The sequence below is a fragment of the Amblyomma mixtum genome, chromosome 7 (assembly GCF_055824585.1).
Source record: "Amblyomma mixtum isolate Tamu chromosome 7, ASM5582458v1, whole genome shotgun sequence".
In the NCBI taxonomy this organism is placed as follows: domain Eukaryota; kingdom Metazoa; phylum Arthropoda; class Arachnida; order Ixodida; family Ixodidae; genus Amblyomma; species Amblyomma mixtum.
The window spans coordinates 48,258,591-48,271,827 of record NC_143018.1 but is presented as its reverse complement, the minus strand read 5'-3'; the positions used below and the strand labels follow the sequence as shown (position 1 = coordinate 48,271,827).

Genomic DNA, 13,237 nt, shown 5'->3' with positions numbered 1-13,237 from the left:
TCTGGTGTGGCGCGTAGTTCGAAGGCACCGAATTGCGCTGCATCCAGAGGGCTTTGGAAAAGGCTGCATCTGGACGCACAGCATTGAAGGACTATGCTATAGGTATGTAGGCGGCTGGAGAGGCTGTCGCAGGATTATTTGAATCGTACTTGGTAAACTGCAAAGCTACTATCCGAGCTTTGCAGGTGAAACACACGCAAGAACATTTATAGCTTGCAAGTAAACGCCTTTATTCAGCTGTTTCTCCCGTCACCGTCTGCTGTATTGTTTGCTATTTCCTCTGAGCAGCAGAGTGGGACATCCGGACGAAGCAATGGCTTAGAATCCTTAGAAGCCCAGCGCCTTTTGCAAGCAGACCTGTGAGAAGAAGAAAAATTCCAAAAAAAATTACAGATTATCTCGTCATAAGTATGAAATGCAATGTAGGAAAGGCATAGCGTATGCTAGGACTTCTATTCGCACTTGAGTCTCGGTGAGCGTCCCACATCAGCCGCTTTTCTTTCCTAAGCTCTCCTGCGCGAGTGACAGCGCACTAAGCTTTCTTTACTGCTTAGTATGTGTGGCGAACCGCGCGGCCGGAGCTGGTTACTGGTTGTGCTTATAGATGGCGCCACCAGGCCTGTATCACGGGCGCACGCATTACGTAAGGACGGCAACTCGCGTGGCGCTGCCTCCTCGCTCATCAAGTGCCATGAAAGCTGCGCATGTGCTTCTCTGGACGCAACGCAGAACTTAGGCTCATTCGCACCCCTGCGCTGGCTTTTTCCACCGCGGGACCATGAACACTCTGCAGTTAGCACATCCGCTGCTCCAACGGCAGCGCAGCATCTAAGCACCAGAGGGGTGCGAACTAAGTTTCGCTTATGTTCGTTTAGGTTCGGCTACGTGCTCTCCTCCGTTCAGTCGCCATGGTCACCCGCGGCAACAACAGCACTTAAAATCATTTTGTGCTTAAAAGAATACCTCCGTCGGAAAGGACACAAAAGGAAGAAAAGAGATTCCATAGGTCTCCAGCCATTTTCGACGTCAGCCCGTTGCTCCAGCAAGAGAGACTTTATGCTAGCCACTGTACATGCGCATGGTAGCCGTTTTTGATAAACGTCACGAATCATCTTTCTTTAGTCTCTCATAGCGATTGCACTCGGCCATTAGCCTATTCTAAGCAACAATTAGAAGGCTTTCGTTGGTTCGTAAAGCACCCTAAATGTTTAAGCTCAAGCGCACTGCTTGAAGCGCGCTGCAGTTCACCGTAGCGGCTTACTGGAGTTCTTACTAACATGAGGACTAGGCTATACTGCTTTGATGTGTAGGATCAGTGCTGGCATTCGAAGCTGCTGTATAATGTAGAACAGATAAATAAGGGCATATTTTCCCCCTCGACTGCGCAGCTCGCTGAAGAGTTGAAAGATGTGTTTTACGTGGAGGCACATAATATAATTCGCACAGCAGGAATTATACAGCAGTGATGCAAAGATCTTCCTATATCTGAATCACCTTAGCCGTCTCAATCACTTTCGTGTATTTTAGTCGGAACTTTAGCCAGCACTGCTCTCTGAATGTCTCTTGCACGGTAACTGGACCGTGACCATACGGTGGACGGGTTCCTGGCGTTCGTGGGGCGTGCGTTTGTGTTATTAGGCTTCGTGAAACCTTTTTAAGAACAGGTTCGAAGAGGCCTCGTATAGCCTGTGCTAAAGCAGTCTATACTTTGAACCCCTTGTGGACGCTTAACCAAGCTGAAGGTGCAGCAGTAGTCTGGACCTCAATTTTTCTTAATAGAAAAGAAAACAGGCAAGGTTAACTTTACAATCACATTTGAACGAGTTCAGAAAAAAGGTATCCAGTACTATGAACGATTAAGTGAGAAAAAGCAGCGAAAACGGACGCAGGACCAGGACCAGGAGAAGACACACACAGACTGTCGCCGGCGACAGTCTTTTTTCTCACTTGGGCATGTACCAACTCGCCCAGCAGTTCCCACTTCTATAAGCAATTATTTAGCATTCATTGATGTTGTCTAGTATTGTCAATGTGGGAGTGATGCCTATCGTCAAAACGCTATTTTGTCTTGTGAAACAATTGTGTGCCTATTAAACAAACACTATATGCATGTGTAGGCCGTGTGTGACACACGAGAGAAGAGGTATGAAGGAAAGACGGAACCCTCTCCTGACAGCCTAACTGCAGGAGAGCTTGAAATCCGCTTTCGCAGCAAACTATACGAACACTTCTTTCTTATTCAGAACATGGCTTCCCATCGTTTTTTTTTTTCACTGTTTCACTGTATATTTTTTTTTTATGCTAAGCATACTAAAATAGCCCAACCCAGCTCCTCGAGCGCGGCGGTGTCGTTACCATTGACCTTTCGTGACCTCCATGTCATACCACGTGATGCGTGACGTCACAGCAGATGAAAAACGGGGGCCCAGCTCGCGCCGTCGCGCGAGGCGTCGCGACCAATGTGTTTCCTGCTTCTGCCGCTAGGTGCGCTGTAGTGAACACGTGATGCTGGAGCGGCGGTATACAAGGGGGTGCGCCTGCCTCTGCTAGGCGTACACGGGATAGAGATGCCTCCTGGATACAGGGCTGCTCGTTGGAATGAGAAGCAAAAGTTGCGGCGTGCTACAAAGACTGATGAAGAGCGCGAAGAACGTCTAGCCAAGCGGCATGCTCGATATGCAACTCGGCGACAATATGCTTCGCATCTGACTAGGCTTAACCTAAGCTAAGCCTCAGCCATTTTTTGACCTAATATTGCCATTACTTGTTTCGATGTTCGCCCCCCCCTCCCCCATGTATACCCCTCCAGGGGTCTTTAAGGGCCAATAAATGATGATGATGATGACGATGTTAACTCACCATGCCGTCGTCGAAAATTTTAGCATCGTCGGCGCCCATACCAGTGGCAGTCTGAAAAAAAAAGAAATTGTTTTCCGCTGAAGTAAACAACAGGGCTAGTAAACGGGACTCCTTCATGAAGAAATAAATACCTCTAAAGAACCGTTAATAACGCGTATTGAAAGAATATTTAGAAAGTTCACATCTCTTGAAAGCGAGGGATAATTTAAGCGGCAGCAAGCCAACTTCAACTTTCCAGCCGAGAGGCACGCACTCGTATGACGAACATCATGTTTCAGCGTAGTCGTGGAATGAAAAATTCGCAACTTTGCCCGATAACGAACATCTATACAAAATACCTCCTCAGCCTGCATCCTTTCTTAAGCTAATGAAATACATTTCCTTGATGGTGCTACCTAAATTAATGAAATTTACCAACGGTAGGCGTCACACGCGGTTCTCCGGTTACTCGTGCACATTTCCGCTAATTGGTTCCGTTAACTCCAAGGTGTCCACCTAGATGTGATGCAGTTACTGCGCCATTTGCTTTCCTCAAAAACCAATTTTTTACGCTAAGAGTTCTTTCCTACGGCCGTTTCTAACCTTCTCATCTGAACTCAATTTTTTTTTAGATAGATTGTCTCAATGTTCTGAAAATTTGTAATGTTGGATGTTTTGACACCTTATGCAAACCCAGCGCTTAACAGTTAAGTCTTGTATGCTGCACAAGTATTTTTTTCGGAGCAAGTGAATGAAGCACCAGCTATCCCAGGAAAAAGTTTTACTCGAGTAACTAACGAAGTTCATTTTATACCGTGAGCATTTATTTCCTGTAGAAGCAAGAGGCCTTAATTATATCAAACCGCGAAAGAAGCTGTTTGGGCCAAAATCTTTACTGAGTGGCAGTTTATCAGCCTGGTTTTCTAGTTCCTTCCCCAGCTGAAAAAAAGCAAAAAAAATCTCTCAGTTTCCTAAGCAACGGTGTTTTCACACCTGCGCAGAGAACCGACATATTTACTTCAGCCCACTTAGGCACGACGCGCTCTGGATTTTGATTCTGAGAAAAAATGCGTTTGAGGGGACAATTCTCAGAGAAATGAAATGCCGGGAACACTATATAAGCGAGTTCGCCGTCGTTCACAGCAATAATGGATTTAGATAACAGTTGTTTTCTTTCAACATTAATATAAAATAGCGGAACACAGCTCAGTAATCGCAGGTTGCTTACCTGAGACCAGTAGTTTCAATACAAAAATCGCCACTTCACTTCATTATTACACACCAAATGTGTCACAAATGGTAGTGAGAAGTACCAAATAAGTCTGTAAACAACATCAAACCTAAACACCACGAGACAAAGGAGCTGCACCTACGGTATCTTCCGCCCTACTGGTTCTAAGAAGTTTCTTTTTTGTTATTCCTTTTCTTTCCAGAGCAAAGGGAAATTTGAGCGCATCCAAAAAAACAAAACTTGAGCAAGCTTACCTTGACTTTAGCAACCGCCTCCTGCGAGCAGCTCACGTACTAGGTTGCAAGCAAAAAGAAAGAAATAATTAGTCGCTTCCTACTTCAGCACAGAACGACAGGCCTTGACTCAAAAGGTGAGTCTCAGCACGTAAGGTCTGTTTTTGGTCGCCTATAAGGCCTCTCTTAACGGCCAATTGCTGTACAGCGAAAGTTCCACATGGGACGTTTTGCGAATTCGACTCCATTCCGCAATGGTGCGGCGTAATGGCATAAGTAATTACCCCCCCGCCCCCTTTATTTGATATGATAGAAAGCATCACACCAGTACACCAGTACAAAAACTGCCAGTGATAGTTGTATGCAGCCGCCGCGGTTGCTAAGTGGCTATGGTGCTCGGCTGCTGACCCGAATGACGCGGGTTCGATCCCGGCCGTGGCGGTTGAATTTCTTTGGAGGAGAAATTCTAGAGTCCCGTGTACTGTGCGATGTCGGTGTCCGTTAAAGAACTGCAGGTGGTCGAAATTTCCGGAGCCCTCCACTACGGCGTCTCGCATAGCCTTAGTCGCTTTGGGACGTTAAACCCCATAAACCAAACCAAACCAGTTGCATGCGTACCGGTCACATTGCGATTCCCACATTACAACCACATTACGGCTGTTTACGATTCTACCGAGCCCTCAGTAAAACATTACATAACCACATTTTTCTTGTGCGTCCATTTGCTGTACCATCACAGCGAAGATCCTAAATTGTTGCCAGTGCTTCCGCTTTAAGAAAAGAAATAGCAGCTAGAATAGCAGATTCCGCGACAACTATTTCTGGTGGTAGAGCGCAAGGTGCGGAGCCGAAACACGCCCTAGCTTCGTACACAGCGGAATACAGCCCCGCTTATAGTCATTAGTTTTCTTTTACAGCATAGCATAATGTATATATTCGTTATTTAAGGCTTATTTTAACAAAATAGTCTCCCTCACAAGGGTTTGCGCTTCGGCGGGCGCAGTTTTCTCTGCATATACGTCTATAAATTTCGCGTATGTATAACTACCAAGCTCCAAGGTTAGAAATTCGTAGAAAAAAAAAGGTATGCTCAATTTTGACAAATTTGCTAGGCACGTCTTGTTACAAGAAGCCTCCATAGATGGCGCCAGCTACACCAGCGCGGAGTTAAGCTGCCCCGGAAAGAGCAACACGCCAGGCTCTCAGACGTACCGTCAGGCATCCGATCTATTGGGCGAAATGGCACAGTTACGGACGCTTCACTCGTGTAGCCATCCGTCGATCTCTCCCTCCAAAAAAAAAAAAAAATATTTCGTCGAATGTAACCCTTTTCAGCATGAAATCCCGATCGCAATATTTCTCAGCTTTCGAATAAAACGTCAACTAATCCTAGAAGAGCGCCTACGGTGATTAGTTTACCAGCATTTTTAAAATGAATTAAGCCAGTCAGTAGCGACACTTCGTCGTGGCATCACCTGTGGCACCTTCTACAGCGAATCGTGTACCTTGTGAGCCACTTATTTACTTCGGCGTTTAAGAAAATGTTGCCAATGAGTGTTAATAGCATCTCAACAACGCAAATTTGTCACATCACTTCACTGCGTATTAACAAGGGCCACAGACTTCATGGAATATATACAGCGCAATAAGTTAGCTTCTCATCTGTTAGTGGGGCTCTTTTAAAAGCACCCATGGAGGTGCTAAGCTAAGAAGGACGACTATGATAGTTCCTCCTGCCGTCCATAGGTCTCGATTGCAGGCGATGCAAAACGAGCCATAAATTTCTGCCCAAAAGCAAGCCCGATGGGCTGGATATTTTTTATAAATCCTTTGTGGAGAGTTTCAGTCATGCGTGCCAATTTCGCCTTGCCAACCCTTCCCCCTTTTCTCCCCAGGCTTCTTTTCTAAACTAAAAAGAAGGATCACATCGTCTATTCAAAGCAAATCTCAACACATGCACCAGTTCTTGCTCTGATCAGGTGTTAGAAAATTCTCTTTGCATGCTTATTGTTTTATTGCTTTCGTTCATTTTTTCCGCCTGTTAAGCTTCTATTCATGCCACAGAAGCATCGGTCGTGTAAAGTACGCAAATACAGTTATTTGGGACACTTGGGCTGCACCTAACCAAGAAAGGGAAAAAAGGTGTGTTTTGTGTTTTGACAGCGCATACTTGCAGCTGAGTGTCTTGACCGCCAATAACATCAAGGAGATGCGACTTTGGCTATACTATGGCCTACAGACACAGCTATTATGAATACAAAGAAACGTTCGCCCATAGTACACATAATCGTAGCTTACAATTGCTGATCTTTGATCAGCGGATGCGGCCGATACTTTTGTTCCGCACTCGTTGAGAGCCGGTATCATCTGGTCGATCACCTGGAAAGATGCGATCGACAAAGAAGACAAAGACAGTCTTTCAGAGGAACATAAGTAATAATTTGTAAGAAATTTTACAGCAAACACTCTACACTGAGGGGTCAGTTGATCAGACATAATGTTCGAACAGAGTACGTCACGTGAAGACAAAGCACAGAAGAAGAGAGGACAGTGCGAACGCTGCACTTGCAACTGTTTCCAATCGGAATAGTTCCAGTGACGAGAAAAAAGCCTCATCAGTTAGACGTATTTCCATTTCATTCACTTGTAAGTGTAGCGCCTGTACTGTCCTTTGGTTTTTCTGCGCTCTCTTTTAAAGCTACCTTCTTCTTGCAAACAAACTTTCCCTGCGTTGAATGATACCAAATAAGAATTATTAAAACATATTTTCTGGCCAAAAACTGGACGGAATCAATCTCATCCTCATTATCACCGTCAGTCTAACAGCGTCCACTGCAGGTCAAATGCCTCGAATTTAGCCCGCCCTGCATAAGCAGCAGTTACTTTACCGCGACAAACTTCCTAAATTCATCTCCCCGCATAACGGCCTGCCGTCGCCTGCTTCGCCTGTCTTTCTTTCGGAATACGCCCAATTAGCCAAAGGGAACATTGGTTATCCTCCCTTTCCATTTTATCAAGGATATCATAAACACACATCATACAGTTAGGCCTTCCAGCATACACCTGTGGTCGCACCTGCATGGCCACCTGCGGCGTCATTGAGACCATGCCCATCAGGCAGCCCTGGATGTCAGGCAGCTTACTGATCACCAACTGCTTGATCCCGGGGTCGGTGATCTTCTCGTCCAGGAGAGTCTGCACGATCTCCATCAGGCCACCTCCCTGCCCTGCTCGGGCACACACGAAGCAGGTTAGAATTTAGAATTTGTGGGGAAGCAATTATTGACTTATTCGCTTTATATCTTCATTTATTGACACCCCTAACAATTACAAAAAGCGGCACAGAGTAACGCTACCAAAGAACATGGTTTATGGGGGTTTAACGTTGCGAAGCGACTCAGGCTGTGAGGTACGCCGCAGTGAAGGGCTCCAGCAATTTCGACCACCTGGGGTCCTTTAACGTGCACTCACATCGCACAGCACACGCGGGTCTCTAGAATTTCGCCTCCATCAAAATTCGACGACAGCGGCCGGGATCGAAATCGCGTCTTTCGGGTCGGCAGCCGAGCGCCAAAACCACTGAGCCACCGGGCGAACATAAAATTAATAACAGACAAAAACTAAAAAGTAAAGTAGACCAAGAAATGCGCAAACAATCGTCAAAATAGAGTATCAAAAAGCCTTTTCTCGCTGCTTGGGCAAAACGGAGTATCACGTTATTACTAGATGTGTAATATGAGGTCTTGCTTTCTGTTGAACGTGCGGAGAGATAATCCCATAGGCCACGATTGATAACGGCTTCAAAAAAGAGCAGCTATATTTCCACTAGTTACGCCACTGTCCAACAACGTTCGTCCAATCAATGCTTTGTTGACTACGACCAGACTGCAAACTTGTGCCAGTTATCTGCTTCTACTCCACGTCAGAAATCACGGACTGTTTAGAGCCCCCTGCATTTTCTACTTCACGCCAAGCCTTTAGACTACGATAAATCTCTGTGGCATCCTGCCTGTAGCAACAGCAAGCATCATCAGCATCTGCGCACTGTCTCTTGCAGAGATTCAGTTTGGTTTATGAGGTTTAACGTCGCAAAGCAATTCAGGCTATAAGGGACGCCATAGTGGAGGGCTGCAGTGAATTTCGACCACCTGGGTTTCTTTAAAGTGCACTGACATCGCACAGTACACGGGCCCTTAGCATTTCGCCTCCATCGAAATCCACAGCGAAATCCATGAATCCGCTCGATTCAAACTCGGGAGCCTCCCGCGAAAAAGGCTTCGTTATTCCCGTTTTCATGTGAATGGCCATGCATCCTTGCGCAAAAACTGTATCCATGCCCCACTTTACTTGCGAAGCCAACCAGTGATGGTCGGCTTCGCAGCCAACAGTGACGAGCGTCCCAGATTTCTAGTTCTTATGTCATACAAAATTTCTCTTTTCATGCAATGTAATGTCTCCGTCATTAAAATGCTGGAATCTATCGATACAGGGCGGTTTCAAATTCTTAGAAGTGTCCCATTAAAGGTTCATGAAAATACCAATTACTGATAACTATAGGGAAAAGAAGTACTCTTACATTAAAAGATTAAGCAAACAAGGGAAGGGGATGAGGGGCTCGTTATAAATATGAGAGAAAAGGCACGTTGAAGCTCTATCCCAAACTTGCAAGCGCCCTTTCTGTTTATCCGCCATTCACAATGGTTTCTCTCAGTGTAAGAGCCCGACGAATATAATAATCCCATTGGGCAGCGCTTTACGAATAAAACGGAGGGCAAATTGCTAAAGCGGCTCATGTTTGCAAAAATTCGTGGAACAGATGTAGGACGTGGACACATGATTGACAGATAATTACATCCGTTACCGATGTTAGGCGAATGGTGCTCATGTAGATTTTAGCGCGTTAGCGGCGCCAACAGGCCAAGAATAACTTCAAGTTAGTTAGTTATATGGGGTTTTATATCGCATAAGCAACTATGGCCATCATGCGCCAAACACAAAAGAATAACTTCAAGGACAAGAAAGCACGCCGTCAACGATCAATGCCTACAGGCCTCTTATCCAAACTTCAAGAATAACTTCAAGGACAAGAAAGCACGCCGTCAACGATCAATGACTCCGGGCCTCTTATCCAAATGTTACGTTCATTCTTTCTTTAAACGGGTTAGTGAGTATGGTAACCGTCACAGTGTCTGCCGGGCGTATTCTTCGCGCTTTCTTCTGGGTGCAGCTACTGCGGACCAATTTGCTCATTGCAAAGCAGGAAATCCCCGCACACTGTTGGTGCCTACCCTCAATCATTTCCTTTCTCCCTCTGCCACCTTCATTAGAATCTTTAAGCATCTGATTTTGATGTCTAGGTGCAGCGTTGAAGGACCTGTGCTAAGGCCTTTGGACATGTCGAGGTTTCTTTGGGCCAAAGTCAAGCTATGTTTCTTTAAAATGGTGTCGCAGTGCAGACTGCGTGGAGGGAACAATCACGACTTGGATGATTTCCTGGAGTAGAGTGAGCAGAAAGTTAGCAAAGCTACGAGGCACATGACAACTATTTTGGTTCGTCACTGAAGATGTGGCTGATAGAACATTCGCGTGCCTTTTCGGCTCGTGTCAATGGGTGGTCTTCAGGGCTCTTAGCGTACTGCCTTTGTCATACGCAGAAATTATGAACAAGCGCATTTTTGAACGCTAAATTCTTTATAAACGTAACTTTCTCATACGTCGTAAATTGCCACTATAACATTCAATATATGCGCAAATGTCCCCTCGGCAGGCTTGCCTTGAATTTTTTTGCTATTAACTTTTTTTGCTTCCGTCGGAAACGGATCCCATCCGGTCTTCCATGGCAGTCTCAACAACTTTACGTGAGCGATAGACAAACTTTAAAAGACAAGTTTTGCTAGTCATAACGGAAGAATGCAACATTATCTTCAATATTTCCATTACAGTGCCTTATAATATTCCACGGTTACCTCACAATTAACATTCGACTCCAGGAATCCTAGACTTGGACTTACTTGAATCTAAGCCGGCGTGGGCTATATTTCACACGTGGAGAAAAGTGCTAAAGCTTTAAATGCAGACCAGCCTGCTCGTGTCAACAATTCTCTACACACAGGTGCTGCCATATCTCTCAACATGCACTGGTTGCATAGCGTACATCACAACTAGCGGGACCGATGCCAAACAGTTCTCACTTATCTCCGAGTTAGAAAGTCAATGAACGCATCTTATCTACCTTCTCGCCATCTTACATAGACTGTTTGACCGGTGCTAGAACTCGTCGTCATGTGCGCTTTTTATATATAACCAGGTGCAGTAGTCAAGCACGCCTTACGGTAAACAGCAGCCGGATGTCTCGGACGTGTCGTCCTTACACGTTGAACGACAAAGCGTTCATTCAGTGCCACTAACTATCCAGTACTAAGTAAACTCTTGTAGACTGATCTGGTATCTCGTAGATTTGGTAACTAATTTCAAGGTAGGTACTGTTCAGGACCAGGCGCTTCGAATCGTTAGTTGTAAAGCTTCTATCACCGAGTGCTCAGTAATGTGTAATCGTATGAAACCTCAAATATTAAGGGCAACCTGACAAAGCTCATTATGATAACCATAAAAATGTCTCAAATCGCAAACAAATCTCGTGAATGCCTCCACGGAATCTGTAACCAGGTTCGAACGCATTGGTAAACGAAAGAAGCCTTCAATGCTAGCCGCCACTTTAACTAAATCGCTCAGCTAGCAGTCGTAGTTTGCGAATATTCGCGAAGAGGCCAGTGACCATGGCCGCAGGCTGTTTTCTGACAGCCCTGTGTTTATATTAGCTGCCTGCCATGTCGTTAACTTGTGAAACAAAGCGCTACATTCACACACAAAAAGGCAGGACGACAAGCACAGGCGCCAATGTAGCGCCTTGTTTCACAAAGCAACTTGCAGTAGAAGTACTTTGGTTTGGGCTAGTTGGTTCGTAGCCATATTTGAAACAGAAAGGCGCAAATGGGACGAGGACAAAAATGAACGTGATGCAACATAGTAACTTGCAGAATCAACTGGCCCAGCCGCGTACCATACGGCCATATCGGTTTCGCTGCGTTCACTTATCGTCTATAACGGGCGCAACATTACGGAGTCATGCCTTCACATTTTTTCACCTTGCACGTTTCCCACGGTGGTCGCAGCAACCAGCAGTGCCACGAAGAAGAGCCTAAAATCCATTGTTGCCGAATCGACCGCCGACTGCACGAAAGGACGCCTGTTCCTCTCGCTGCGTACAATGCTCAGCGGAAGCCTGGCTCTTTTAAAGCAGTACCAATGTGTTCCACTCGACTGGACGAGCTTGCTAAAGAGTCCGGCAAAAGCAACAAAGCATGGACATGTGATCATCATGTTATTTCTCGGGCACCCCAGATTGAACGATAAGCGGCACGCGAAAGCCATGTCGTATTCGAAATTGACCTTGGGGACCATACCGTGGCAAAAAGTGCGCGTAGTGTCGGCACGCTGCTACGCGAACAACGCTGCGAATTATTCACCGACTTCATCGGGACAAGATGCATGAGTACCGGTCACGCTCCCGTGATCCGTGTTCGGCCCAGGAGCAGATCTCTGTTTCCTCCTCACGTGTCGTGCGACTGAGGACATGTTTTTTCCCATGTTGTGGGCGTTTAATGGGTGTCTGGTCATGCATTTCGGGGCTAGTTAATTGGGCACACCGTCGCCGACCATATGGAAGAACCATGTAGTGTGGCATATATTCCTGATTGAATATATCCTCATCCACAAATCTGACAGGCTTGTTAGGGGTCCCTCAACGGTGCTCAGACGACAGTGAGCATTAATGAGCTTACAAATTTTCCTCTGTTTTATTGTTAGATGAACAGTAGCTGTAGAGAGTCGCCAGTATCTTGTAGACATATCTGCACAATACTAGTGCGGCGTAAGGTCATGCACTTTTCGAAGAACTATATTCACGGTTTTATTGAAAAAGAAATACAGGTATTTGGTGCATAAATTACTTATTACCTAAGGAGGGCCAAGGTGGAAACTGTCAAAAAGCATTCTTCACCTATTACTCTGCCGACCCCTTCTTCGACCACTGAGAGGTAAACCTCTTTTTAGACTGCTGTTTTTGAGTAACCATAATTTCAGCCACTGCTACCGTTTCAAAGCGAACACCCTATTTCAACTTGTCTGTTGTATGATCGCCATAGCGCCAATTATATTATCTCCACCAGCGATTAGAAAAGAGTATTTAGCTTGTTCATACACTTTAAACTGCCTTTGTGACGACCTCTAAACTATCATCTTCTCTTGAAGAGGTGGTGACCGTAATGGTGGCAGTTGTGGAATACTTTATTGCAAGCGATTTGAGCTTGTGTCACACACTGGAAGGCATTATATTCTAGAGGCGTTGCCATTGAGAGCATGCTAGGTACTCAGGCATCCTCGGATCACTGGAGAATCCTGAAAGTCTTGAAGTGTTTGACAGTTCGCGACCCATATTTGCCCAGACTGAGAAAATCGCCAAAGCTGTTTGTATAGAGAGGGACCGTGACGTGAGAAATAAGTGCGCCCTGAAGGTCTAATAACACTCAATACAAACTAAAGTCGAACCTGTATCGACAAATTCCCGTGTTCGAGTGGCAAAAATATTGCTTTCCCTAACAATGAAGATTTTATGAGCCAGGAAAGGCTGAAAAGTGAAATACTGGTGGCGCCATCGCCGGCCGGTTTTGCAAGTAAACTGCTGGGCGGTGACACAACTTTTACGCGGACCCTGGAACCGGTGTACACCGCGATTCACTTCAGAACGTTGATCACGGTGCCCTCTTCGCTGTACGCCACACGTGTTTGAATCCAGTGAAGGGAAAATACTTCAGTGCAGTTTCATCCGCAATGAATGTGTATTTTGCGTCCAGATTACACACCAACGTAGAAGAAA

General features: G+C 45.6%; 1 protein-coding gene across 1 annotated transcript; it reads right to left on the bottom strand.

Annotated features, from left to right (window-relative positions):
• Nucleotides 1-205: 205 nt before the first annotated feature.
• On the bottom strand, nucleotides 206-11,604 carry LOC149335987 (uncharacterized). The gene is made up of 6 exons (XM_089554628.1): nucleotides 11,448-11,604; nucleotides 7,378-7,529; nucleotides 6,601-6,681; nucleotides 4,324-4,362; nucleotides 2,860-2,910; nucleotides 206-357 (listed from the first exon to the last, which is right to left on the bottom strand). Exons 1-6 carry the CDS (start codon nucleotides 11,509-11,511, stop codon nucleotides 328-330), a joined length of 417 nt encoding a protein of 138 aa, XP_089410754.1. The 5' UTR covers nucleotides 11,512-11,604; the 3' UTR covers nucleotides 206-327.
• Nucleotides 11,605-13,237: the final 1,633 nt, after the last annotated feature.